Source organism: Salvia splendens, chromosome 8, assembly GCF_004379255.2.
Source record: "Salvia splendens isolate huo1 chromosome 8, SspV2, whole genome shotgun sequence".
Classification (NCBI taxonomy): Eukaryota; Viridiplantae; Streptophyta; class Magnoliopsida; order Lamiales; family Lamiaceae; genus Salvia; species Salvia splendens.
In genome coordinates, this window is record NC_056039.1 from 5,888,546 (window position 1) to 5,913,248 (window position 24,703).

The window sequence follows — 24,703 nt, forward strand, 5'->3', positions numbered from 1 at the left end:
AAGAAGCGAGAGAATATCCACATAAATCAGCCATAATTCTCCAACAAATGAGCCATAAGAGAACGTTTCACTATTGCATGAGGCATTGAAGCCAACAATTCTTACAAAACCATACCAAGAAATATCACAATCTGAATATTAGACACCAAGAAAATAAACCTCTGAATGCTATATTTCATTACAAAAAGAAAGGAATAAATTCCTAGGAAATTATCTTGGGTGATGATGTACATGATATGAATTCTCACAGCAGTATTGATTTATTGCTATTGCATTTGTACCATCTAATTTTGAAACTGTACAGCCAAGACCACCATATACCTCTCTTCTTCTCCAACATATCTACAATATACATCCAATATATCGGTAGAGATGACCAACCTTCATTATCTAATGTACAACAATGCATATTCATCCAAATTCATCTTCAAATCCCACTCGGAATGGTTGAAGGAGGAGGCTTTGTGGTCGCAGGTGGAATTTGGTCCGTTGCCAAAGCAGAAGGCGTGGTAGCTTGAACTGGAGACGCTGCAGTCATGTTTCGTGCTGGAGTTTGGGCTCGTGGCGTAGTGATTCCTGCTGTGGCATAATCAGGCACATCCAAGCTCTCCCAGTCGTCGATGATAGCTGTGGTAGGAAGTCATGGAATGTGGTGTAGGTTCAGAATGAAATCTATAACAGACAAAATAATATTTATACATACGTTCAACGCTCCACATGTCAGTGTAGCTTATATCCGCATCCGAGGACAGCCAATAATCAGCACCGCTCTGCATAAATCAGATATCAGATCGGAGTTAAAAGAGAAGTCAAGATGCATGTGTTCAGATGTAATGTAGTTTGTTCCTACTCCCTCCATCCACGAAAAATAGCCTCATTTCTCCATTTTGGTCAGTCTCATTTCTATTTATAGAAACTTTCTCATCACTTAATCTTTCTTTCTCCTATTTTACCAATTTTGCATTGAAACTAGTGCCGTCCACATTGGGACTGTTTTTCGTGGACGGAGGGAGTGATATAGTAGTATATGTTTACTCTTGTCTCTTCATATATCAGAATTTACTAAGTCATGTTTATCTGCAGTGACTTACATCAACTTCTGGCACTATCTTGAGGATACCACTCACGAAATCATCTGATGTACTCACATCCGGACACATCCTTCGAAGCTCTTCTCCCGGCATAGCAGTTTCACTACCTCCGGTTTTCGGCCTTGGAGATGGTACAGAAGCATAATCATTAGCCTCTACTCCCGGCACAGCAGGAATGCTTGGATGTTCATCGACAGCATCAACCTCCTCAAATTTTTCCTCATGTTGACTAAAGAAATGGGGATAGAAAAGAAGAATAAGAAGAAATAACTGTGATACAACAGATACAATAAATATTTAGGATGGATCAGATCATCACATCCAACTACATTCTGACGAGCTGTACTATAGTCTGTACCTAGGGAAGCTAAAGGAGGAAACATGAAAAGGATGGAGAAATAAAACATGGAGTACCTGACAAGGTAAACATCGATAGGCCCCATTGTGCTCCGAAGAACTATTCTGTACCTTCTCTGTGGATAATCAACTGCCTGTAGGAAGTTGAGTAACGAATGTTCACTAGTAGTTACATCAGGAACTGTTTCGATTCTCCAAGTTACTCCAATGAACGGAAGATAAAAAAAAGTTACCTCATCAGGGTCTGGAACTTCTAAAGTAGTGCCATGAGGAGCTTTGATTGCTATAAGAGTTTCATTCTGGAAGACACAATATAACTACATTTTAGATCTAAAAGACTCAAATTTAGGGTACAGTACACAACAGTTGCCAAGCTCAAACCTTGAAGCAGGGTAAGCATTTTATATCATCTTCTGTGACAAAAAGCCATCTAGGAAAACATGCGATAAATGGTTAAGGCATACCCTGATCAGCTTAAATAGTTCATTTCCATGAAAAATAGGTAGACCATTATGCTACCTTTCATTGCCTTTGTCTTCAATCATGCCCCTCAACTTTTCCTGCATTTCTCTGAGATAAAAGAGAACTTATTAGACGACTTGCACTCTAAATAGTAAATGAGGAAGTATGTTTTTGACATTGAGTTTTGAAAGTGTATGAACCTTATGCGGTCATCTAATCTGGACTCCTCGATGTTTAGATTTTCAAGCTCTTCCTGGAGAAAGCAAGTAAAGTCAAGGACATATCTAACATCATTTACGATAAGACTTGTGGCACTGAGGTAAGCCATAAAACTCAATAAAGCTTGCTCAGGTTATAGTGGTTTCCACAAATATTTTGTAAATGATCTTATACATAATTACTAAATAATGTGTTCCGTATCTTATGATGCAAAAATATGTCACACTACTCAGGTACTTGGACTCATCAATAACATAATGGGACAATCCAGATGGTATGATACTACAAGAAACAATGAGGTAAAACCTAAAAGGCAATGAAAATGAAGTGAAATAATGAAAGAAAACTTTGTGCAGCTATACAATTTGTACATCTGATGTTAATTTACCTGTAGAGCAGGTGCACTCTCATCAGCTTCCCCTGGTCTTGCTACATCTAAGCCCCTGCCAGATAGGAGGGTAATTCAGTAACTGGTGTTATCTTATGATTCTTATTGATTCTGAAGGGAATGTGAAATAATAATGGAAAAACAGAAAACAATTGAATTTAAAGATATTGGACAAGTCTTTTCTTACTTCCACTGGATTCTGTTCTTGAGATTCTTTTCTATAAGACCAATGCCTTCAAGAACATTAGTAATATCATATATACGCCTCTTCTGTACCTGTTGAATGAAAAAGATGTCAGTAACAAAACATGGTTGCATGAATCATTGTTTATCAACATAATTACCTCTAAAGTATCTGCAGCTTTATTCAAATCTAGAACACCATCTTCTGCATGTTTGATTAGATTGATGAACTTTTTTGTCAAGAGACCTGAGAGGGTAATATATCTGTTAATGACTTCATCCTCAGATAAACAGAACGAATTGGGACTAGAAGAGTTTCAAGTGAGAGTCACCCAAACACATGAATTTGACAAGGGGCACGGAGGAATGATAGCAAAACAAGCATAGGGTTATTTCTCATACCTAGTGAGCTATCATAACGACAATGACCAACAGGGGTGAGATTATTGCCACTAGAAGACCCTGCAAAAAAAGTGTAAGAACTATTATTTCTAGCCCAATTTGCAAATTTTGGACAAAATAAAAGTACTGACAGGATTATTCATGAAATACAGTGGTGAGTCTGAAAAAGATTTTGCTACAGAGTTTCAGTAAGGTAAAATTTGATCATACTCCCACTCACCAACATTTGGCATGGGGGTCTGAGATCCAGCCCTGTTGGCCTTTGTCCTTGAAACCTTTTGCTTTCCTGATTTTGCAGGTGGTGGTGTCTGAAAGGGACCTTTCGGGGCATTAAGATTGCCAGGACCTGCATTATTGTCAGCAGGTTCCGCTTCAGGTTCTGCTACTCCAGTTTTCCGCTTTAATGGCTTACAGACAACAAATAAGCAAACCAAGATCAGCAGCAAAACTGAAAAATTATCCCTCAACAAATTAAGCTTCTTGGCAAGAATAGAGGAGTCCCCAAGGACCATAAATCACATCACATGTCTATGAAAACACTACATTATTCTAGCATAACTATAAAACATAGACTGGATCTATATGCTAACCATGAGCGCATAAACGATCCATCAAAAATATTCATTGGATTCAATATATAGCAGTCAGTCATTTAGCTATTTCCTTTAGATCCGAGACCCCAGTTATTTTCAAAAACCAAAAAGTACCAAAGACCAATACTCCAACCATTATCAGCAACATTAGTAGAACAGACCGATAGGTAACCAATCTGAAAGATAAAATTCAAACCAATATGGTTCCAACGCCCCAAACCTAAAGTGTGCCGACCAACATCATTAAGTTATAAAAGAAGATCGAAGTACTATATAATGAAATCTACTATGTTCATTGGCTAAGGAATAACACCAAACACAGGGAGAAATAATGTTGACAAACCAGAGCTAGAGTTATCAATGGAAAGGAAAAAAAATCTTGTGGAGTATCTTGAATGCAAAAAGAGAGAAAAACGACATCTGAAAATTGACTGGATTGTTTTCATGGACATTACTTCCAACCAGAATTTTCAACGAGTTCAATTAACTCAACCTTTTGATGTACCCTTGGACCTAGATGAGCCAAATCAATGAAGCAGTTAAAAGTCCAATCAAAAATAGAAAAACTCTGAACATATGAGCAAGGGAGGATGAGTAATCGTGCAATGCATCTAAAGCACATATCAGGTTATCAAGCAATCCAGACAAACCTAAAGTGTAACACGGATGAACATGAACCATACAGTAGATCAGCACCACCCTAAATAACACGTAAACAGAACATTGAGGATGAATCACTGGATTATGGAGGTCTTACCCTAATTTATTTGTTATCCAAATAAATGCAAAATCTCATGATGGCCTTGAATGAAATAAAGTTCAGTGCTTTTCAACTATAATAGGCCTGATCCTACAAATAATTCGAACCTGCTTGTTGAAATTTTTTAATACAAACCATTCATCACGTTATACTTAAGAAAAAGCTTCAAGAGCAGAGCAAGGAAAATAAATGTATTCAATCAGATCCATAAGAAAATCTATATTCGGATTTCAACAGAGCCCCTAAAACTGAAAAGTAAATAAGAAACGCTTGAAAAAAAACACGGCAACATTCAACTGCTCAACTTAATTCACAAATACAACAACAGAAAAAGCAAATGCACCTGAAGAATCACACTCCATAAGAAACCCTCTAGTCTTATTTCAACGACGCCACTAAAACTGCAAGTACACACGACAAACCTCAATTCCAAGTTAAGAAGGAAACTCGGAACACTCACAGGACGCTTGTTGACAACAACGGCCTCGGAAAATTCTTGATCAGGGTCACCACTAGCAAAGTGGTGGTAGTCGCCTCCTCCACCAAAAGGCGGCTTCATGGAAGTGAAAGGCGACTGCTTTCTAGAAGTCGAAGGAGGCGTCTTCCGCTGCATGATGCGATCTCTTTGTCTCCAGCTAAAAAAGGATTCTTGAATTGTGCAATCAATTGAATAATTGATGTTCTAGGTTTTAGGGGTTTGACGGGGAAGGAGTGGAAGGTGCAATTGTGGAAGGTGGTGAGAATTGGGAGCAGAATGAAGTGAGGGTTTGGAGAGACAACAACAGTAAAAAAGAGGGAAAGAAAATTGAAGAAAACGAGGGAAAGAGAGTGAGAGAAGCAATGTGGTTCGGATATAGATGTGGAGGGAACAACTTCATTTCCTTTTTCACCCTTTCCTTTTACTCCAAATTCTAAATTTCTAGTTAATTCTCAATTAATATGTTTCATTTATTTTTAGTTTTAATATAGATATTATAATACTCCCTTCATTCCATCAAAATATGGGCAATGTGTATTACACGATAATTAAGACAAAATTGGTAAAGTAAGAGATATGAGGAGAATGATAGTTAAAGTAGTGTTAGTAGTTAGTGGCACCTATGATATTAAATTGATATAACTTTTTAAAAATGGAATGCACATATTTTTGTGGGACGGACAAAAATAGAAAGTGTACGTATTTTTATGGGACGGGGGGTGTTAGACTGGTGTAACTTTGTTAAATCTAAACCTATTTTTTGTCATCGAAAAATTATACAGCTTGCTTTATTAAAGTCAACGTCACTCAATTACTAGATTGTATTACTTTGATATATGTGATGCAATCTATGTGACTTGCTTTATTAAAGTCGGTGTCATCCAATTGCGTTTGCATTACTCAAATATATTCGATTTAATCTGTACTACATTCAATATGTCAACTCTCTAGTAAAAGAAAAAACACTGGATGTTAAATTTGTAACAAATTATAATTTGGCACCGAAAAATTAGCGTGACTTGCTTTATTAAAGTCAACGTCACTCGATTGCTCGGTTGCATTACTTTAATATATTCGATGTAATCCTTGTGAATTGCTTTATTAAAGTCATCATTGGCTGAATATGATTGTACTACTTCAATATATTCGATTCAATCCGTACTATATTTAAAATGTCAACTCTCTTATTTAAAAAAAACTAGGATAATAAATTCGCAATAAATTTGATATTTGTGGCATTAGAGTTTTGTTAAGATTCAACTCCCCGATTGTAAATGATTATGCATTAACTGCTTAAACTAATTTTTTTGATAACTCACAATCACTAGCAAAATGATGTTGGTCGTTGGCAGGGCGAAGCCAACCAATTATGTAAGGCTTTAGAAACGTCAAAGCATAGTTAAATTAAGTAAGCCAATAAGATATAAGCATAAGTGACAAAAGTTAAAAATTATAAAATTCTTTTTAGTGAGAGATCTTGGATTCAATCTGGCCTACATGATCTGTTTATTATTTCTCATATATAAAACGTTTTACCCCAAACTAATTAGTGTGTTGACATAAAATTTTATGTCATTATCGTGGTGGTGGAGTATCTATTCATGTGTATAGTATTTTAGTTATTGTAAAACAATGAAAAATATTAAATAAGTATAGTATTTATTATCTAATCACTCACAACTAGTATGTGTTGATGAATATAGTGAAAACATTAAAATTTAGTAGCTAATAGTATATTTAATCAGCATTTAATAAAGCTAATAACATATACGGAGTATAATAAATCAACAAATAATAAAAAAAATGTGACTATTGGGTTTTGTTAACATTAGAATAAAAAAAATAGCTATGAGTTTCTGTTTCCATTAGTTTTATTTTAATGAAATGGGGAAGTTGGTTTATAAGAAAGAGTGGCTAAATATTCCCGCCTTTAAGTTTGCGCCGTTAATAACTTGGCGATATTTTGGCGCGTATTTACATTCAATCGGGACACTTTTATGGGCCTTAGTTGGGCTCATTTCTACTTAGGCTAAACAATTGGGCTCAATATGGGGCCCTTCATTTTTCTTTTTATTCTTTCTATATCTCCAGTTGTATTTATTTGTTTAAATGTTAGGTTGATGAATAAAGACGTAGAAGTCTTTATTTATTAGTTTATTTGTTATTTTAATTATTCAGGCTTTTATTGGTGTTTATGTATTTTTATATAATTTACGAGTTTTACATGCTCCAACTGACCGTCGCTATAAATTCTAAGTGCCCCGGTTATATGGGAATTCTCATTATTTGGTTAAATTGAATAAAGATCTGGAGGACACGATTGATAGACTTATACTCCCTCAGTCCCCCAAAATTCGTCACCATTTGACCCAACACAGGTTTTAAGAAATATAATAGAAAGTGAGTTGAAAAAGTTGGTGGCATGTGGGTCCTATTTTTATAATAAAATGTGAGTGTGAATGAGTTAGTGGAATGTACGGTCCACTGCCAAAAATGGTAAAAGTGAAATGTGACAAATTTTTAGGAACGGACGAAAAAGGAAATAGATGACAAATTTTCAGGGACGGAGGGAGTATTTTATATTCCTTTAGTCCCCTAAAAATAGAGATAATAATGCAAAATTGGTTAAATTTGACAAAGATATAAGAAAATTTTATTAGTGGTACAAACTTTGCCAAAAACTAAAGTGGACTAATTTTATGAGAACATACCTAAATAAAAAAATAAGACTATTGTCTGGGAATGGAGGCAGTATAGTTTTAGATATTAGATTTAACATGATTTACTGGATTTTAGAAATAGTTTTTATAGTTCTTGTCAAACTTTCTATCCATCGATGGTTTTGACGAATTTGTTGAGTTTTAAAAGAAAAAAAGGAACTAAACCTGAGTAACTTGAAACAATCTTTCAATACCATAAATGTGTCCATATTTGAAAAAGCTTCATTGGGTCTCAAATGGAATGGCCATTTTACAAAAAATCGTCCGAGCAATGCAAAACCGAGGCCACGTAGTGCAAATTAAGTCAGCAGTCAGATAGCTTGGTCCAATGAAATGTTGCGATTTTTGAGGATTGGCTTGGTTTTTGAAGCTCAAAAACCAAGATTTCATTTTCAAGATACAAATAAAAATGACCCTGTTTTTTTCACCACCATCATCTTATCAAAGCAACAATTCCCCTGCCCTTTTCATCATCTTATTGCAACAACATTTCTATAAGCCCATACGAATAATGAGGTCGAACCACAATCTTCACTGCACCACAATTTTCCATCGTCTCCAAGCTTCGAGTTCATTTTCACTGCTGGGTCACAGATTCTTCGCCTGGTGCCACCCCCATTTGCCGGATCTCAGAATCAAGATTGGGTTTTGGGAGATTCCATTGGACCCTTTCAGAAAATTTTCAAGATTGTCATCTCAAAAGGTCGGGGCAGCAACATCCGGAGCCTCGAAAGAATCGATCCCAGAAAGCAAAATCGGAGCCCGACAAGATAAGAATCTAGCCATTGTTTCCGGGGTGTGGTATTTTCAATACATCGTTTTTTAATTTCCAACTAAATTTACATGCAAATATATCAGCTAAGTGAGCTCCTCAACTGTGGAGAGAGGAAAGAGGGCTTCAAAAGTGCACAGGCAAAGAATCAAAATTGGATGAAAAAGATGATCAAGAATCCAAATCATCCTACACAATTTCCACCACCCAATAGAAGTCATGCCTGCTTGCTATTGGATCTTTCCAGGTATTGAGAAAAGGGCAAATACAAGTTGAGGATAAAATAAAATAAAACTACATATACATTCTAGTTGGAGGAAGGCCATCATAATACTATACTCATAGTATGACAAAAATTCCCACCATAAGATGCATATGCCAGTGTATCTGAGAAGGATTACAACATCGGAGTCTGACAACCACCATTTATGTTCTATCCACTTCCACACCACTATAAGAGGCATAATAAGCCTATATTGGGGGATGATTTCTACTTGAGAAATGTTAAATCATTGAAAAACTATCCTGCCAAACACCATGGAAAATGAAGCATTTGCCAATTCTAGTCTGTGAAAAAAAGTATCATAGGTTATTAAACTTTATCCTACTTGAGGCAACGTCAGTATTGTGAAATTTAGATTGGAAGTAGCAGGAATGTGCACGGACTAAGCAAAAACTATCTGAAAATAGTGCATCACGCATCCTAGCTCTAAAATGATATGGTTGAGCAGAAGCAAGAATAAACCTAGAGCAGACATGGTAGTGCAACTATATCACGAACCCGAATGTATAGCCTTTCATGTATGGGAGGAAATAGCACTGACATTATTAGAGGCCCTTGACCATGGCCACGAGCCCTAATCCAACTTCTCCCATAATATAACTTCCTTATATTATCAAATAATGAAATAACCATCTGCTCTTTAGCATACAAAACCACAGTTTCTCCCTTGCACCACAGTTTTCCCATCAATTTCAACAGAAACATGTATATACACCAATCTACTGAAGAATAAGTTCCATTTATAGGTTGATGCAAGATTGGACATAACATAGCCCATAGAAGCAAGACCTAGAGATGACGTATGTCGTCATCGAGATTCAAATGTCCTAACGTTTTATTAGCAATTTCTCACACAACAATTCCTTCTATGAATTGAAGAGATTCAAATCAATGTCCAATGTCCTAACGTTTTATTAGCAATTTCTCCTCTTATGCTATCCCAAAAACACGACCCCAACAGTTTCACCCCACAATCAAAACCTTCTCTAGAGGCAGAGTATGTAAGACAATCAATATAACTAAGAATGGCAAACACAAGCTCCACTGCTCTAAATCTAATAGAAAATTATAATCAACCAACAATGAAAAATCAAGAGCAATTTCTCCCCTTATGCTATCCCAAAAACACGACCCCAACAGTTTCGCCCCCACAGTCGAAATCTACTCTAGAGGCAGAGGATGTAAGACAATCAATAAAACTAAGAATGACAAACACAAAATCCATTGCTCTAAATCTAATAGAAAAAATATAATCAACCAACAATGAAAAAATCAAGAGCATAGAGAGTTCCATCATCCAACTATACATAGAACAGGGTTAATCTAGGAATCCAATAGCCTATATATCAAAATACAGAGCCAAATTAGATTCACACCCATTCAACGTCAAATAGCAAAAAGAAAAAGATATCCAACAAATTAAACCTAATAAGCTTTACCAAAGAATCCTCAATTCACCTCAAATCCCGACGCGGCACTGCCTCGGTCCGCCAGTTAACGCCCCCGACGCCCCATTGGTCGCCAATCCCAGCACCAGATCCCCGCAAAAAACCTTGAGAAACCTCCTCCGAGTCCTCCACGCCTTCGCCTCGAACCTAACCCTAGAAACTACCCTCACATTGAAGTTCACATTGCCATTCTTCCCCCTCTCGCGAGTAATCCCATCCACCGCCGACTTCTCCAGAAAGCTCCCGGCGTCGGCGAATCTCGCCGTGAGAGAGGTCTCGTTCCTCGTGCCCTGGTAGAAGGGCGCGACGGAAGTCTCGGAGAGGGAGTAGGCTTGGTAGAAAATGGCGGTCTGGACTTGATCGTAGCCGAGCGTCATCTTTTTGTTAGGGTTTCTGGCGGTGAGCTTGACCTCGGAGGTGAAGGAGGTGAGCGAGTCGTTGCCGATCGTGAAATTGGAGATGGAGAACGAGTCGACTCGGAACTCGGGGAGCTGGGGGCGGAGGACGAGCCAGACGATGAAGGTGATGGTGCCGAAGATGACGATGAGACCGATGACGAAAGCGAAGATGCGGCGGAGGCAGGTGGCGCGGTGGATGGACTCGGCGTCGTACTGGTAGTTGTGGTGCTGGTAGGGGTTGCTCTGGTAGTAGTAGGCGCTGGGGGGAGGAGCCGCGGCGGCGTAGGGATAGGCGGTTCCGGCAGGCGGCGGACCGGCCGCTGAGTAGCCGTTGGGCTGTGGATTTGCGGCGGGGTAGCCTGTGACAGGCCTGTTGCGGTCGTCCATTGCGGGAATCGCGGTTTTCTAGCGGATCGTCGGAGAATCGCAAGCAGTGATGTGTTTTGCGAGTTTTAAGAGAGAGAAAGTTGGTGCTACTGATCTGTAAGCAGAGATTTGGGTAAAGAAGAGAATTAAAGGAATATTTTTGTAAATCTTATGCTACTAATATTCATTTATGAGAGAGACAACCTTCATTCCTATGTATTGCAAAAAAAATTAATTGCTTTACGCGTGAAGGATTGCTTCATTTATTCGTTTAATCTCAAAAGCGATTAATTGAAAATGGGGTATTCGGTTGACCTATTATTTCTTATACAAAGAGGTCATGCGATTTTCAGTTACTAAGGAAAGTTGGTAAAGATGTCAATCAAATGGCGCCTTTCGTTAACTTCTAGTACCAACCAATGCTACTAAGAGCGTCTGTAATGGCGGACGGACGGCGTTTTCTATCGTTTTTTACACACTTTTAATTTTTTTATTTTTTCCCCAAAAAATACATATTTTCATCTATAAATACTCTCACTTTCACACCACACTACACAATTCTCATCTACATTCTCTCATTTCCATTTTCATCTACATTATCTCATCTTCATTCTCAATCTTTCTTCCACTCCTATAACATAACAATGTCCGGCCAAGGCAATCACCCTCCGGGCTCCCACGGTTGGAACCTCGATTGGTTCGGTTCACAACCGTTTCCTAGTCCGAAAATGGAATATTCGGCCCCTCCTCAAACCCAAAGTTCGGGCGTTGCAGGTGGCTACCGGCCTTACCCGATCAACGACCAAGATGCCCCCGAAGGGCTATACGGGTGGACACCCGAGCCTAGAGTGAGGCCGACCACCCCCTCCCATACTCCGACTCCTCCTACTCGCGGTGTCCGCACACCGTACACTCCGGCGGAGATGGAGCAATTGTTCAAGGCATTCTTGTCAATCTCCGAAGATCCGTAGGTTGGCACGAACCAATCCGGCGATCACTTTTGGTAGCGCATTTGTCGCCGGTACAATGAAAACCGACCGGAGGGAACAATCGAGCGCAACGAGAGTATGGTGCGCAACGCCATCTACAGAGCCAATGAAGAAATCTAAAAGTTCCAAGGGTATTACCTCCAAGAAGAGCGGTCGGCGGGGAGCGGCCGGAGCGAGGTCGACGTCGTCACTGCCGCGATGAACATCTACCAATCCATGAACTACAAGCTGTTCAAGTACCTTAACATTTGGCATGAGACGCGGTCGCATCCGAAGTATAGGAGAGGCGTAACATCCTCCTCTAGCGGCTCCTCAAAACGGTCAAGGTCGGTATCCCTATCCGACGCTGGCTCCGAAGACGTGGTTAGCCAACTCGTCGGAGCTAACTTGGGTAGCCCCGACTCCGGCCCGAGCGGTTCCTAACGCCGACCGCAAGGAAGGAAGAAGGCGGCGGCCAACCACCGTCGCGCTGCGACTCCATTCGGCGATGCTCCTGAACCCGCCCCCTATGCGCCACCTCCACCCCCACCAACTCGTTGTGGGCGATTTTGGCCCAACTCAATATGGCCGATAGGTCAACTATGACCCCCGCGCAACTTCGATCGCACGAGGCCATGATATTGGGCCTCCAAAACAATTGGGGGTAGTGCCACCAGATGAATAGTCTTCCACAGGGATATTTTTAGCTTTAATTATGTAATTTTTAATTTTTAGTATTTTGATTATGTAATTTTTAATTTTTAGTATTTTAATCATGTAATTTTTATTTTTTAGGATTTTAATTATGTCTTTTTTATTTGTAATTTGTAATATTATTTCGATTTTTTTAATAAATTTTAATATTATGGAACTATTTTTATTTAAATTGAATAATAGAATGGGTGGGACCCTTATCCTCGTCCTTGCAGAATAGCACAGTTGTGGGTGTTATGCTCTTGCCTAAGAGCAGGCAGAAAAAGTGGCGCCGTGCCCACAACCGTGCTCCTTGCCAAGAGCACGGTTGTGGGTGCTCTAACAATTAACACGGCTTTTTTTTAAAATTATCTTAGGAAGTCTTGGTTGTAACTTACTTTTAAAACTCAAACATGTTTACAACTTCATCTACTAAAATTAGATCAATTTCTATATATAAAAATATTTCAAATATTTAAATGTAAATCCCACAGTTCATTAATATTACTTCACTCATACTTTTTTATTTTATAAAATAGGATCAATAATGGGTAATAAAATGATAATTGTTCTAAAAATTATACTCCATTCATCCACAAAAAATAGAGCGCATTTACCATTTTTTATTATCCACGAAAAATAGAGCATATTTAAAAAGGGAAAGTTTTCTATAACTTCTCTCTTACTTTTTTTCCAACCCTTGCTAATAATATGAATCTCACATTCTAAACACTACTTCTCTCTTACTTTTTTTTCATCTCTCTTACTTTACCAATTCCACATTAAAATTCATGTCATTCACAATATGTACTATTTTTTGTGGACGGACTTTTTCCCCACTCTTGCTAATAATATGAATCTCACATTCTAAACACTACTTCTCTCTTACTTTACCAATTCCACATTAAAATTCATGTCATTCATAATATGTACCTATTTTTTGTGGACGGAGGGAGTAGTATGATATAAGCAGTATGACTATGTAAGGCAATTAATTGCTGCGTACACTCCCCAATCAGCATAACTGAAATAGGTATAGCTTTTCTGCATTTAATGGCACAGTTAGCAAATCTAGACTTGATGCCGTCTACTATGCCTAGATTGGATCAATTTTTTTTATGGGAAACAGTGTCATTTTCTACCGATTAATTTGATTAGGCTTTGCACATCTTTTGTGTTTAAATTTAGGGATTCATGTTAGGATGGAGGGCTCGATGCGGATCGTATGTTTTTTGCTTATGGTTAGGAGAGATCGGACTGTTTTGAGGTTCTAAGAGCATCTCCAATGGCGGACGTCCGGTCGGACATCTGTGACGGGCGACCGGGACGTCCTCCATTGTGGCGTTTCAACTCGGATACGGAGTCCCGTAAGGACGTCGGATGTCCTCGGACGTGCGGGCGACGGGCGGGCGGACGTCCGCCATTGTGGCGTGGGTCGGACGTCCGGTATTTAATTTTTTCTTTTAAAACTCTATATATATGGCTTGTTGAACTTCATTTCATTCGCACCACTTGTGTTAACAAGTTTCTCTCTCTACATCTCTATTTTCAAGTATATCTAGAATGGCTAGTGACAGTGATAGCGAGGATGAATTGGAGGTCGCTGTGGAAGGTGCGATAGATAGGCTGCTACACCAGAGAGAGCGGCGGCGGCAGCAGGCGGCGGTACATCGGTCGATTCGTCGTCGAACTACAATACCCTGTGACCACATTGCTGCACATATTCGGTTGTATCAGGACTACTTCGCTCCGCAACCGCATTTTGGGGATGCCTTATTCCGGCGACGTTTTAGGATGCATCGTCCGCTGTTTATGTATATCGTGGGTGCTTTAGAGAGAAGATACATGTATTTTAGGATAAGGGAGGATGCAGTTGGCAAACCCGGACTCACGCCCTTACAGAAGTGCACTGTCGCAATCAGACAACTGGCGTACGGAGGCGCGACCGACATGTTCGACGAGTACCTCCACATTGGCGAGTCGACAGCCGTCGAGTGTCTGCAGAATTTTTGCGCGGGCGTGAGAGAGATATTCGGGGAGCGGTATCTTCGGAGTCCGAGTCCCGAAGACTGCCAGAGGCTGATAGATATGTATGGGTCGGTGCACGGGTTCCCTGGGATGTTGGGCAGCATAGATTGTATGCATTGAGAGTGGAAGAACTGCCCCGCCACCTGGAAGGGGATGTACACTACTGCCTTCAAAGCCAAGCATCCCACGATGATCCTTGAAGCTGTAGCTGACTACCGGCTGTGGATATGACATGCTTATTTTGGAGTCGCCGAGTCGAAAACGACATCAACGTTCTCCAGTCGTCGCCCCTATTCAACGCTCAGTGCAATGGTGTTGGTCCCGCCATCAGTTTCGTCGCCAACGGCAACCAGCACAATATGGGATACTATTTGGCGGTTGGGATATACCCAAACTGGCCCGTCTTTGTGAACACAATCAAGCATCCGCTCGGACTAAAGAAGTCATACTTTGCGAGCCGTCAGGAAGCAGCGCGCAAGGATGTGGAGCGGGCATTTGGTGTGCTCCAGAGTCGATGGGCTGTAGTAAAGGGTCCTGCACGGCAGTGGTATTTACCAACATCGGCGATGTCATGTACGCATGTATCATAATGCACAACATGATTGTCGAAAATGAAGCTGCGGAACTGACTCAGTAGACCAATGAAGATGATACGGGTGCAGGTCCAAGTCACGGCGTGGCCACCGCGAATGTGAATATGGGGGTATCTCATGGAGAGGTCGAGCGGATGCGTGCATTTGCCGACATGCGGCAAACAGATGCCCATGTTCGACTTCAACACGATATTATCAAGAGGTTTGGACGCGGAGGGGTTGACGTTGATGTTATTACTTTTTTTTGTTTTATTACTATGCATTTTTTTTCAAATCATGTATGTTTTTTTTAATGAAGTTGATAATTTTTCCCGTTCGTATTCGTGTTGAAATTTTATTTCCGTAAACGTAAATTGCTTTATTTGTGAATTTGTGATTTTTTTTTATTACGGGGAGTCCTAGTGGGAAGGGCGATGGGAAGGGCGGATTGTGAAGGGGATGTCCTAGTGACGTGGCAGTGGGATGGGAAGTCCTAGTGACTTGGCAGGAGGTGTTTTTGGGAAGTTCTAGTGAATGTCCGAATGAGACATCTGTGCATTGGAGATGCTCTAAATTAACATTATTTGTTGATGAGGTGTATTTAGCGGCGTAATCATGTTTAATTCACATAAATAAGAAGCATTTTTTGGATACATGAATTTATGATTTTCATAGATGAGCCAATTTAGTTATTAGTTTTAGTAATTAAGAAATAAATTTATGTTTGTATACATGAAGTGATTATATTTGCAGTATTATTGAATGGAGACCTTCTTGTTTACCTCTGAGAATCCGGACAAGCTCTGCAATTTATCTTAAACATATTCCGAAACTCACAATTTATTTTTTATGGAGCACAGTATGAATATGACAGATCATGTTCTGTGTGGTTTTATTGTGTGTGATTTGAGTAGGCAAATTTAGGGATTCATGCTAAAATCGAGGGTTATATGCGGCCCTGTTTTGAGGTTTTAAATGAACATTATTTGTTGGATAGATGATTGAGCCAACTTAGTTATTAATTCTAGTATTTTTAAATGGAGACTCTCTTGTTTACCTCTGAGAGTGTGAACGAGGGACACCCGGACAAGCTCTGCGACCAGATATCTGATGCAGTTGTTGATGCCTGCCTCGAGCAAAGTTTCATGTGAGACATGTACCAAGACCAACATGAACGTGATGATGGTCTTTGGGGAGATCACAAGCATGGCCAACGTAGACTATGAGAAGATCGTGCGTGACACTTGCCGTAAGATTGGATTTGTTTCTGATGATGTTGGTCTTGATGCTGATAAATGCAGGGTTATTGTCAACATTGAGCAGGGATACTGCTCAAGTTGACAGCAGGTGCCCAGAGGAGATTGGTGCAGGTATGCGTGTTCGGACCATCCCTGAATGCATGCCTCTCAGCCATGTGCTTGCCACCCAATTAGGTGGTGCTCGCCTCACTAAGGATGGGACATGCCCCTGGTTGAGACCTGATGGAAAGACCCAAGCCACAGTTGAGTACTGCAATGTGAAGGGTGCTGTGGATCCGATCAGAGTCCACACTGTTGTCATCTCCACTCAGCATGATGAGACTGTTACTAATGATGAGATTGCAAGGGAACTCAAGGAGCACGTCATCAACTACGTAATCCCTGAGCATTAGAATAAAGTAGGAAATATAAATAGTGGGTAAAGTAGGTGATGAAATAAAGTAAGGGTAATTGAATGTTTTATTTTTTTGTCAAAAAAGAAATGACTCAACTTTATTGGGACATCTAAGGATTACGACTCAACTTAATTGGGACGGGGGAGTATAATTATTTGATACGTGGAATCAAAAAGATGTTATGTTTTAACTGTACGTACGATAGAAACTAATGAATATAAATCTAAATCCATTCATAACACTGAAATCAAGCACATACAAAACCAAAGTAATGTATACGTAATAAAGATCAAAGTATAGAAATAGATTAAATACTAAAGTTTTTTATTTTATAAAAGTAGTGATAAACGTATATAATCGAACTTTTTTTAACATTTTATATTGAAAATCGATTTATAAACATTAATTGATTTAAAATGAATTTCATACTAATCATTTTGCAATATTTAAAAAATAATTAAAATTTTAACTTAAATATTTGTATATTTAAGAAAAAAAATAGTTTTTTACTAAATATTGGATAATTCATTCGAATCGAGCTTGAAATCATGTTACGATTTGACATAAATTTTCTATATCACTTCTTTATTATTGCTACATATAATACAATAAATAACAAAACTAATTTTTTAATAAATCCAATTGAATTTAAAATTTTAAAAATATTATGTACATGTACAATTTATGTACATTTATCTTTTCTCTATAGGATCAATAATAATGTAGTAATGGACCAATGTAATCGGTCAAGAAAACAATAATCGGTAATAAAATGATAATTGTTCTAAAAATAATATGCTAAAAGCAATATGACTATGTAAGGCAACTAATTGCGTACACTCCCCAATTAGCATAACTGAAATAGGTATAGCTTTTCTGCATTTAATGGCACAGTTAGCAAATCTAGACTTGATGCCATTTAACACATTCTAAATATTAGTGCCTAGATTGGGTCAATTTTATATGGGAAACAGTGCCATTTTCTACCGATTAAATACAATATTTTTAGCATGTGTATACATGTTTGCAGTTGAAAATTCATGTGTCTAAAAACAAGCATACACAAGATGATTGGGTGCTGATAAAAAAAATCAAGAAAAAGAAAGAAGTTGGTATCAATCAAACCGAATACCATACACCATTGAAGCAGAAGATTTTTAAAAATGGAGATCAATATCCCAAGAATCTCACACAGATCGATTAAGCATCATGCTTTTACATAGCATTTGCAAGGATAAGGCAAAAAAGATATTGAGTTGTAACATTATATACAATATGCATTGCACTGACAATAATAGTAAATGAAGAAAATGAGGAACCAATTGAGAAATGCTCCAACTATATACTGTAAACCTCAACTAATGAGCAGAAAGGGAAATAATAGATATACCGGCATTTACAGATTGCGTCCGCCCTCTTCCAGCATCATCCCTTTGAGACTTTTAGCCAGCCAGATCGCTGTATCCCTCGGAGACACCTTCTCCCTTCCGAAAGGTTTCAGGACCACCATGAGTTCTTCGAGTCGATTCTGCTGAAGCAAGTCAGCAGACAGTTCTAGCAGCCCCTCCAGTGCCTCTGCTCTTTGCCTGCAGGAATTGACATCTAAAGTTTCCTTTACTGATGCCACTGCTTCTTCTCGGTCTGGAGAGGGGTTTGTTTTTGCTGGTTCGGGTTCAGAAGGTTCCAGTGTTGCAACCATAGGGAAGGTAGTTGTAGTTGTCACATCTATTTCCTTGGTGACTAGGTTTTCAAAGAGATTCGAAGTAGGAGTTACATTCTGAGAGCAAGTAGATTTTGAAGTCAGAGTTTCAGAGGCTGAGGGTGTGGATGGTTGTGGAGCTGATGAAGCCTCATCTCCAGTCAGCTCTATTGTTTTTCCAGATTCCGAATCTTGATTGGTTTGTGCCACAGGATGCTCAATCGCAGCTTCGATGCTGCTGTGGCACACCATGTGTATCACATCATTTGGAGCTGGTGCACCAAATGTACAATGCTCCACAAGTCCTCTGTCTTGCAATAAACTCTTCTGGTTTGGTGAAATGGAAGGGACAAGCTTCTTGATCATGAACTCTTCATCAATTGTTGATGGTAAGGTGAGGTCCGGCTTGGTCGCAGGATCAGGCATACTGACTGTCCCAGCATTTTCTCCACTCAAAGGTGTATCTTCAGTGATGCAAAACGAGATCTCCATATTCGCAGTAAGGCTCGTTCTCTCATCAGAAGCTCTTTTGACATTCATAAGTTTATCATCTGATCGTTCGAGTTTTCCAGAGAAGCATACTGCTGATGTATAGTTACTCCCGCGACATCCAGGTGAAAGAATTTCTACTCCTTCAGATTGAGACGAGGAACGAGTCGAACAGCTGGGTCTAGACTCGTTTATTTCAACTTCAACGGCTTGCTGCACTCTAGTTTGGCAGTTAGCTTCATGATGTTCCCTAAAGCAATTTCCTGTCCTTTCTGGGGGGAAAGGAGAGTCAATAATTTCATATATGGTAGCTTGCTCGGGAATGTGAAGCAACTCTTCAGGTGAGCTAATAAACGCATTCGTTGCATCATCGGAGAGCTCGAAACATTGGATAGACACAGAAGACGATGCGGAGTTGCTGCTCTCTGTCTGCATTCTCCTAGAACCTGCAGATAAAGACCTTTCCAAGTGCAGCGTGTTTCCCCTAGAATTATGTGCAGCGCAGCCATAAGGCACTGATTTCGTGATTTCAGCATCTTGAACATCATTAGGACTGGTCTTCAAGTTATCATTTATACAATTCGGGACATCACCAGCTGTTTGCCGGATGCGTACAGGAAATGATGGCCTCCTGGACAGGGCAGGAGGCGTTTTCTGTCCCATCCTCGTTGATAATCCATCTTCAGCAATGAGCTTTACGTGACCAGAGGGAGGGATACCTTCATGTCTAGCCTTTGTCTTCGGAGGGGTTTCATCAGCAGGTAGCTACAGAGGTCAGTCAACAAGAATATAAACCAGTTTCGGTTGAAGGGAGGGGGAGAAGGACAACGAATGATCCTAAAAACTTTTCGTACCTGATGCTTCAAGGAAGGCGTTCCTTGAACTCGCTTAATGGAATCGGCGTTCTTCTTTGCTGGTGCTTCTGCATTGCCCTTGGGAGCATAATTAACGAGATTTGGTTGTTTCGTGACTCTTGGAGATGCTTCAATAATCATTCTCTGGCTGCTGCCACTGCCCGATCTCGGGTGGTGGCTTCTATGTGGAGAACTATTTTCTCTGTTTTTTCCTTCCTTAAGAGCTATCATTATATTTTTAATTGTTTTGGGCTGCTTCGTTTCATTGCTATTTCTCTGCTCCTCAAGCAGTGGCTCATCGACAACATGTTCCTTGGCATTCACAGGTGACGAGTCCATAACTTGTGTGACGTCATCATCAACTGAAGCCGACTCCATCTCAGGGGCCTTATGGCCACGGTTCACTATGTTCGTCTCGCTTGAGACTAAGCTGTCCCTGTCACTGCATGAACTGCTGCTACTTTGGCTCTCGGCCATGTTCCTTCGACTTATGCGACCAGTGGGAGGAGGTGTAATTGCAGCAATCGGTTTATAGGATGGGCGATATTGATCCACGTAAGGCTGAAGATATGGGTGCTTCAGTAGTTCTGATGCCTGACCAAATATTCAGAATCAGATTATAAGAAGGCATTGTTTACTAATAGCATCGAAATACAAAAGAGCGTAGAGGAGGCTCTTACACTTGACCGATGTTCCGGGTTTTTTCTTAGCATGCTCTTGATAAGCGTCTTCCTGTTAAACAAAACACCATTGAGGTTATGATTCTATATTTAATTTCTACAAGAAAATGTTTAAAAGTTCATTGAAGAGCAATAAGAAAGGCAAAGAGAGGCCATATTCATCTGTAATCAAGTAATATAATGAGAATGATCAAAGATATTATATCATGGAAAAAGAAAACAAGGGATCAACGAAGATCAAATATGCTTACAAAGATGGAGAGTAGCAAGGAGGCAATGGGCCGATAGATGATCGATTGATCTTGCTTATTAGTCCAGCCATATCCTGAGACATGAATACATTTATTCATTATAAAGATGAGTCCAGATAAAAAGCTATATGCTACATATTTGAAAACAAAAAAAGTAATGTCGATTATTGCCAGGAGAATTAGGCCATGATTTTCAAAAAATTTCAAAGGCAATAGGAAACATGGGTAAATTATGCAGCTGAACACAATAAGGACTAGAAATCTTACAAAAGCCTTGAAAGCAGGGCGATGAGCAGCCATTTCATACATACAGCAACCTAATCGACAAATGAAATGTTACAAAATGGCAAGCCTTTTTCAGTGGGGGTTGAGAATTAAGAGAAATTAATCATCAACATACCAAGAGACCATATGTCAGACTTAAATCCATATGGAATGTCAGCCAGAAGTTCAGGGCACATGTAATTGGGAGTTCCAACTACCTGAACAAAAAATAAGAAAAATCAGCTTGTTTCAGTGAAATAGTACTGGAATTCGTTGCATGATAAAACCATTGAAAAGTATGGTATTGCCAGATGCTATGCTACATGAAATGCAATACAACATTCGTTGCTTTAGGATGGTAGGCTAGTACATTCTTAACAACCTCGAGCAAATTTTATAAGTACTAGTATTAAAGAATCTTGAACGCACGAAGATCCAGCAATAAATTTCAGTTCCGAAACTGCATCTGTTTGTTCTCATCTAGAATTAGCTGAAATCATTATCCAGTAGTCTCAGCACTGATCAACGCACTTATGCAGCAAAAGACCTATGATGCATTCACTACTTATTATTACTCTGAGACTGCCCCACACTCTCTGCAAATGTTAGTTTAAAAGAATTGTTCATATTCCATTGTAAATTCCAAGAAAAATTCTATTATGGCAAACCTTCTAGAAGTAATACTTCCCCTGTTGACAGAAGTATTCTACAGCTGCATACTCATAATATTGAAAAAAAAACTCATTTTCTCAATTAAACTCAATTTCTTCTTTTCTAAATATAATGGGATGATAAAATATTATCTGGATTACAACAAAGTAACCAAGGGAAAAACATCCAATACATAGCATTTAATAAATTCCATAAGTACAAACAAAGACCGAAGGATTTATGCAAGTAAACACATACTGAAGAAGCCAAGTCATCTGCCTTCAATGTTTTGGCCAGCCCAAAATCTCCTGCTCGATAGGAAAGTTCAAAGATATCATTTTCTTAACATGTAGTCAGTAAGTAAGGTTATGAAATTCAGCAATACAAAAATCATCTTCTAAGCTTACTGCAGAATTTAATTTCATTTTAAGAAACAAAAGTGAATGCTGAGTAGAAATTCTGGTTATCACATTTTCTATTAAGCATCATGTTTCAGGGGAGTTGTTTAATTCTTTATTAGTATTGAGATTGATTTCTTTTCCTTCATGTAATTTAACTTATTCTAAATGCACATTGTTTGTTCGATACTTTTTTCCAGTGAATTATTGAATTTTATCCTCAAGTCTTGGTTCTGATTTTATGACATGAAAGTGAAGAAGTATAACTCACGAAATACTGCACAACTTAAGCCTTTGGCACTAGGAACATGTAAATAAATATGACCAAATAGTGCCTTTCAAGAGCTAAACATTTTTTTTAATAAAGAAATAAGTTCGCCATGATAAAACTAAAGGCTTTGAAGCACAATTGGCATTTTATCTGGAAGAAAATAGAATCTGGGATCATTTCACTAATTTACATCAGGCAGCAGGTATTCTCAATAAGCAGTTTACAGAAAATTATTAGAACAATTCAGTTCCAAGCTACGCTTAATCAACATCTACTAGAATTTTATATTCTCTCTCAAACAGAAGATCAAAAAAATTTAAAAGTCAGGATTGTGAATATGTGTTTGTCATTTTCTATTAGCATCATGTTAGATATATTATTTTACTATCTATATGCTTAGAATGGGATTGATTTAAATTCCATTTACTATAAGCGAGTAATCAGTATCAGTATCAGTATTAGTATCAGAATCAGAATCTTCATTAACATACAATAATTAGATTCCTTTCTTCACTTACCTAAACGGACACCTTGATCTTTGGTAAGAAAGATATTTGAGCACTGCAACAAAGTGCTAAGGACATCAGTCTACAGGAATCCCATAAGACTACTAAAGGAACATACTAAAGAATCTAGTCACCGATGCTTACTTTGAGATCCCGGTGCAGAACATAGTTGGAGTGCAGATACTCAACAGCCAATAATAGTTGAGCAAACCACCTCAACAGTTTCTATAGAGAAGCATAATTAAACAGCAAGGCATATTTACAAAAAAATCGTACTATAAATCAATAAAAGAGGAACACATCTAAAAGATAGGGACTCGAACCTCCTCCGGGAAGTACTGCCCGTTGGCTTTTTTCATCATCTCAGCCCTGTTACAGCTCAATCATAAAAATCTTGTGTTCAAGTGCACGAATAACGGAATAAGTACTGAAATGTAGATTTAGCATCCCAGTTAGAATTGTATCATAACAACACTTACATGTCACCGCCCTCACAGTAGCCAGTAACAATGCAGACATAACAACCCTGTTTTATTTAATGAGAAGATAAGTTCAGTTAAAACCAAAATTAGTCATGGAATTATATTGGAGACAAGAAATTAGAAGCTTCAACGAGAATTACCTTCTCTACCCAAGCTTCCTTGAACTCAACAATGTAGGGATGGTGTATCCGTGCAATTAAAGCCATCTGCATATTTCAAACAGCCACAAAACACCTCTATCAGTTCCTAGTCAAGCACTGGCACACATCAGCCTAAAAATGGGTGATCATAGAACATGAAGTTGGAGTGAGGAAATTGACAACAATGCCTTATAACATAAATCAACCATTCACACATTCTTCAAACAGACAGTGAAAGTAGTTAAAATCAACCAACATTCCCAAAACATTGGCAAGAAAATCAAATACAGAAAGAACCTCAATTTTGAAAAGTATAGATTACATTAACTAAATCGATCTGAATATGCCAAAAGAAGTCCAATAGAAAGAAAAAAGAGCAGTTTCACCTCTTGATGAGCTGATCTCCGGCAACGCTCCGTTTGCCGAGCTAACCGAATCTTCTTGAGAACATACCTATGCAACATTTCCAAAATCAGAAAAAAGAAGATAGATTTTTCCATAAACCGAAAATCATCCTTAAATTGTCTCGTTTCGAACTCGTACTTTTTCCTTTCCAATTTGTGATTGACTAAAATGGCAGCACCAAAAGCTCCACGCCCAATCTGCTCCATTAACTCATACTGATCCATTTTCAATTCCATCTTCACCAATGTTGAATCCCCAAACCCCTCCCTCCCTCTCTCTAAATTCCTGATCTTCTAAAAAGCTGACATAGTCATCGAATCCTCAAACACAGAGGAATCTCCGTCGCTCTAGTCAAACTAGTGATTCAAGACAGAATATAAAGCAAACACATGTTACACGATGATGCAATGACATTTAACCTAATTTTTGGATCTTCTGCCACTTCTCCTTCCCATGCGCAGATCAATCCCAAAGAACGCACATATTTATTCAATCACTCCACACGAAAATTAAGCAACAAGTATTTGGAACTGAAGCAATTAATGAAATTCCACCAATTTGGAAATCTGGGCAGTCCAAAAATTGAACTTTTTTTAATGGGTCTTAACCAAAGAAAGCTGGAGTTAATCTGTGTTGCTTGATTTTTTGTTTGTTTATCCATCACTCTCCCTCCTCTGTCGGGATTATTTTTAAATATTTTGTTGATGTGTTAATGAGCAGTTTTAATCAGTTAATCATAGTTAGGTTGGGTTGTTGCCTTGTTGGTGTTATAATTACA

The 24,703-nt window shown here is 38.8% G+C and overlaps 4 protein-coding genes across 6 annotated transcripts; 1 reads left to right on the top strand and 3 right to left on the bottom strand.

The window, feature by feature from the left end:
* Positions 1 to 173: 173 nt before the first annotated feature.
* Positions 174 to 5,300, bottom strand: LOC121744409 (transcription factor E2FB-like). 2 transcript variants are annotated; one of them, XM_042137934.1, is made up of 14 exons: positions 4,916 to 5,300; positions 3,323 to 3,509; positions 3,103 to 3,162; positions 2,862 to 2,947; positions 2,705 to 2,793; positions 2,518 to 2,572; positions 2,111 to 2,163; positions 1,968 to 2,018; positions 1,830 to 1,878; positions 1,682 to 1,747; positions 1,506 to 1,582; positions 1,092 to 1,320; positions 704 to 770; positions 174 to 627 (listed from the first exon to the last, which is right to left on the bottom strand). In XM_042137934.1, the coding sequence occupies exons 1-14, from the start codon at positions 5,066 to 5,068 to the stop codon at positions 428 to 430; spliced, it is 1,422 nt and encodes a 473-aa protein (XP_041993868.1). In that variant the 5' UTR covers positions 5,069 to 5,300; the 3' UTR covers positions 174 to 427. The 2 variants fall into 2 exon arrangements, with proteins under 2 accessions (XP_041993868.1, XP_041993867.1); XM_042137933.1 differs by having other exon boundaries at positions 4,799 to 5,300.
* Positions 5,301 to 9,944: 4,644 nt separating this feature from the next.
* Positions 9,945 to 11,189, bottom strand: LOC121745574 (NDR1/HIN1-like protein 10). Its single transcript, XM_042139530.1, has one exon. The coding sequence runs from the start codon at positions 10,939 to 10,941 to the stop codon at positions 10,168 to 10,170; it is 774 nt and encodes a 257-aa protein (XP_041995464.1). The 5' UTR covers positions 10,942 to 11,189; the 3' UTR covers positions 9,945 to 10,167.
* A 5,029-nt stretch (positions 11,190 to 16,218) lies between these two features.
* On the top strand, positions 16,219 to 16,832 carry LOC121745650 (S-adenosylmethionine synthase 3-like). The gene is made up of 2 exons (XM_042139634.1): positions 16,219 to 16,321; positions 16,483 to 16,832. The coding sequence occupies exons 1-2, from the start codon at positions 16,219 to 16,221 to the stop codon at positions 16,830 to 16,832; spliced, it is 453 nt and encodes a 150-aa protein (XP_041995568.1).
* Positions 16,833 to 17,976: 1,144 nt separating this feature from the next.
* On the bottom strand, positions 17,977 to 24,578 carry LOC121744542 (serine/threonine-protein kinase Nek5-like). Of its 2 annotated transcripts, none has more exons than XM_042138125.1 (14): positions 24,064 to 24,578; positions 23,907 to 23,973; positions 23,521 to 23,586; positions 23,378 to 23,424; positions 23,222 to 23,267; positions 23,043 to 23,123; positions 22,911 to 22,953; positions 21,982 to 22,031; positions 21,209 to 21,290; positions 21,076 to 21,125; positions 20,809 to 20,882; positions 20,558 to 20,609; positions 19,878 to 20,471; positions 17,977 to 19,761 (listed from the first exon to the last, which is right to left on the bottom strand). In XM_042138125.1, exons 1-14 carry the CDS (start codon positions 24,159 to 24,161, stop codon positions 18,232 to 18,234), a joined length of 2,880 nt encoding a protein of 959 aa, XP_041994059.1. In that variant the 5' UTR covers positions 24,162 to 24,578; the 3' UTR covers positions 17,977 to 18,231. The 2 variants fall into 2 exon arrangements, with proteins under 2 accessions (XP_041994059.1, XP_041994058.1); XM_042138124.1 differs by having other exon boundaries at positions 17,977 to 19,788.
* Positions 24,579 to 24,703: the final 125 nt, after the last annotated feature.

What these genes read in the sequence shown, in the direction of transcription:
- LOC121744409 (XM_042137933.1), bottom strand. Translation starts at nt 5,068, where the DNA reads ATGCAGCGGAAGACGCCTCCTTCGACTTCTAGAAAGCAGTCGCCTTTC. An exon ending in TCGTTATGATAGCTCACTAG is followed by an intron (nt 2,948 to 3,102) that starts GTATGAGAAATA and finishes TTACCCTCTCAG; the next exon opens with GTCTCTTGACAAAAAAGTTC. An exon ending in TGACATGTGGAGCGTTGAAC is followed by an intron (nt 628 to 703) that starts GTATGTATAAAT and finishes TTCCTACCACAG; the next exon opens with CTATCATCGACGACTGGGAG.
- LOC121745574 (XM_042139530.1), bottom strand. Translation starts at nt 10,941, where the DNA reads ATGGACGACCGCAACAGGCCTGTCACAGGCTACCCCGCCGCAAATCCA.
- LOC121745650 (XM_042139634.1), top strand. Translation starts at nt 16,219, where the DNA reads ATGGAGACTCTCTTGTTTACCTCTGAGAGTGTGAACGAGGGACACCCG. An exon ending in TGATGCCTGCCTCGAGCAAA is followed by an intron (nt 16,322 to 16,482) that starts GTTTCATGTGAG and finishes TGATAAATGCAG; the next exon opens with GGTTATTGTCAACATTGAGC.
- LOC121744542 (XM_042138124.1), bottom strand. Translation starts at nt 24,161, where the DNA reads ATGGAATTGAAAATGGATCAGTATGAGTTAATGGAGCAGATTGGGCGT. An exon ending in GCCCTGCTTTCAAGGCTTTT is followed by an intron (nt 20,883 to 21,075) that starts GTAAGATTTCTA and finishes TTCATGTCTCAG; the next exon opens with GATATGGCTGGACTAATAAG. An exon ending in CGCCTTCCTTGAAGCATCAG is followed by an intron (nt 19,789 to 19,877) that starts GTACGAAAAGTT and finishes TGACCTCTGTAG; the next exon opens with CTACCTGCTGATGAAACCCC.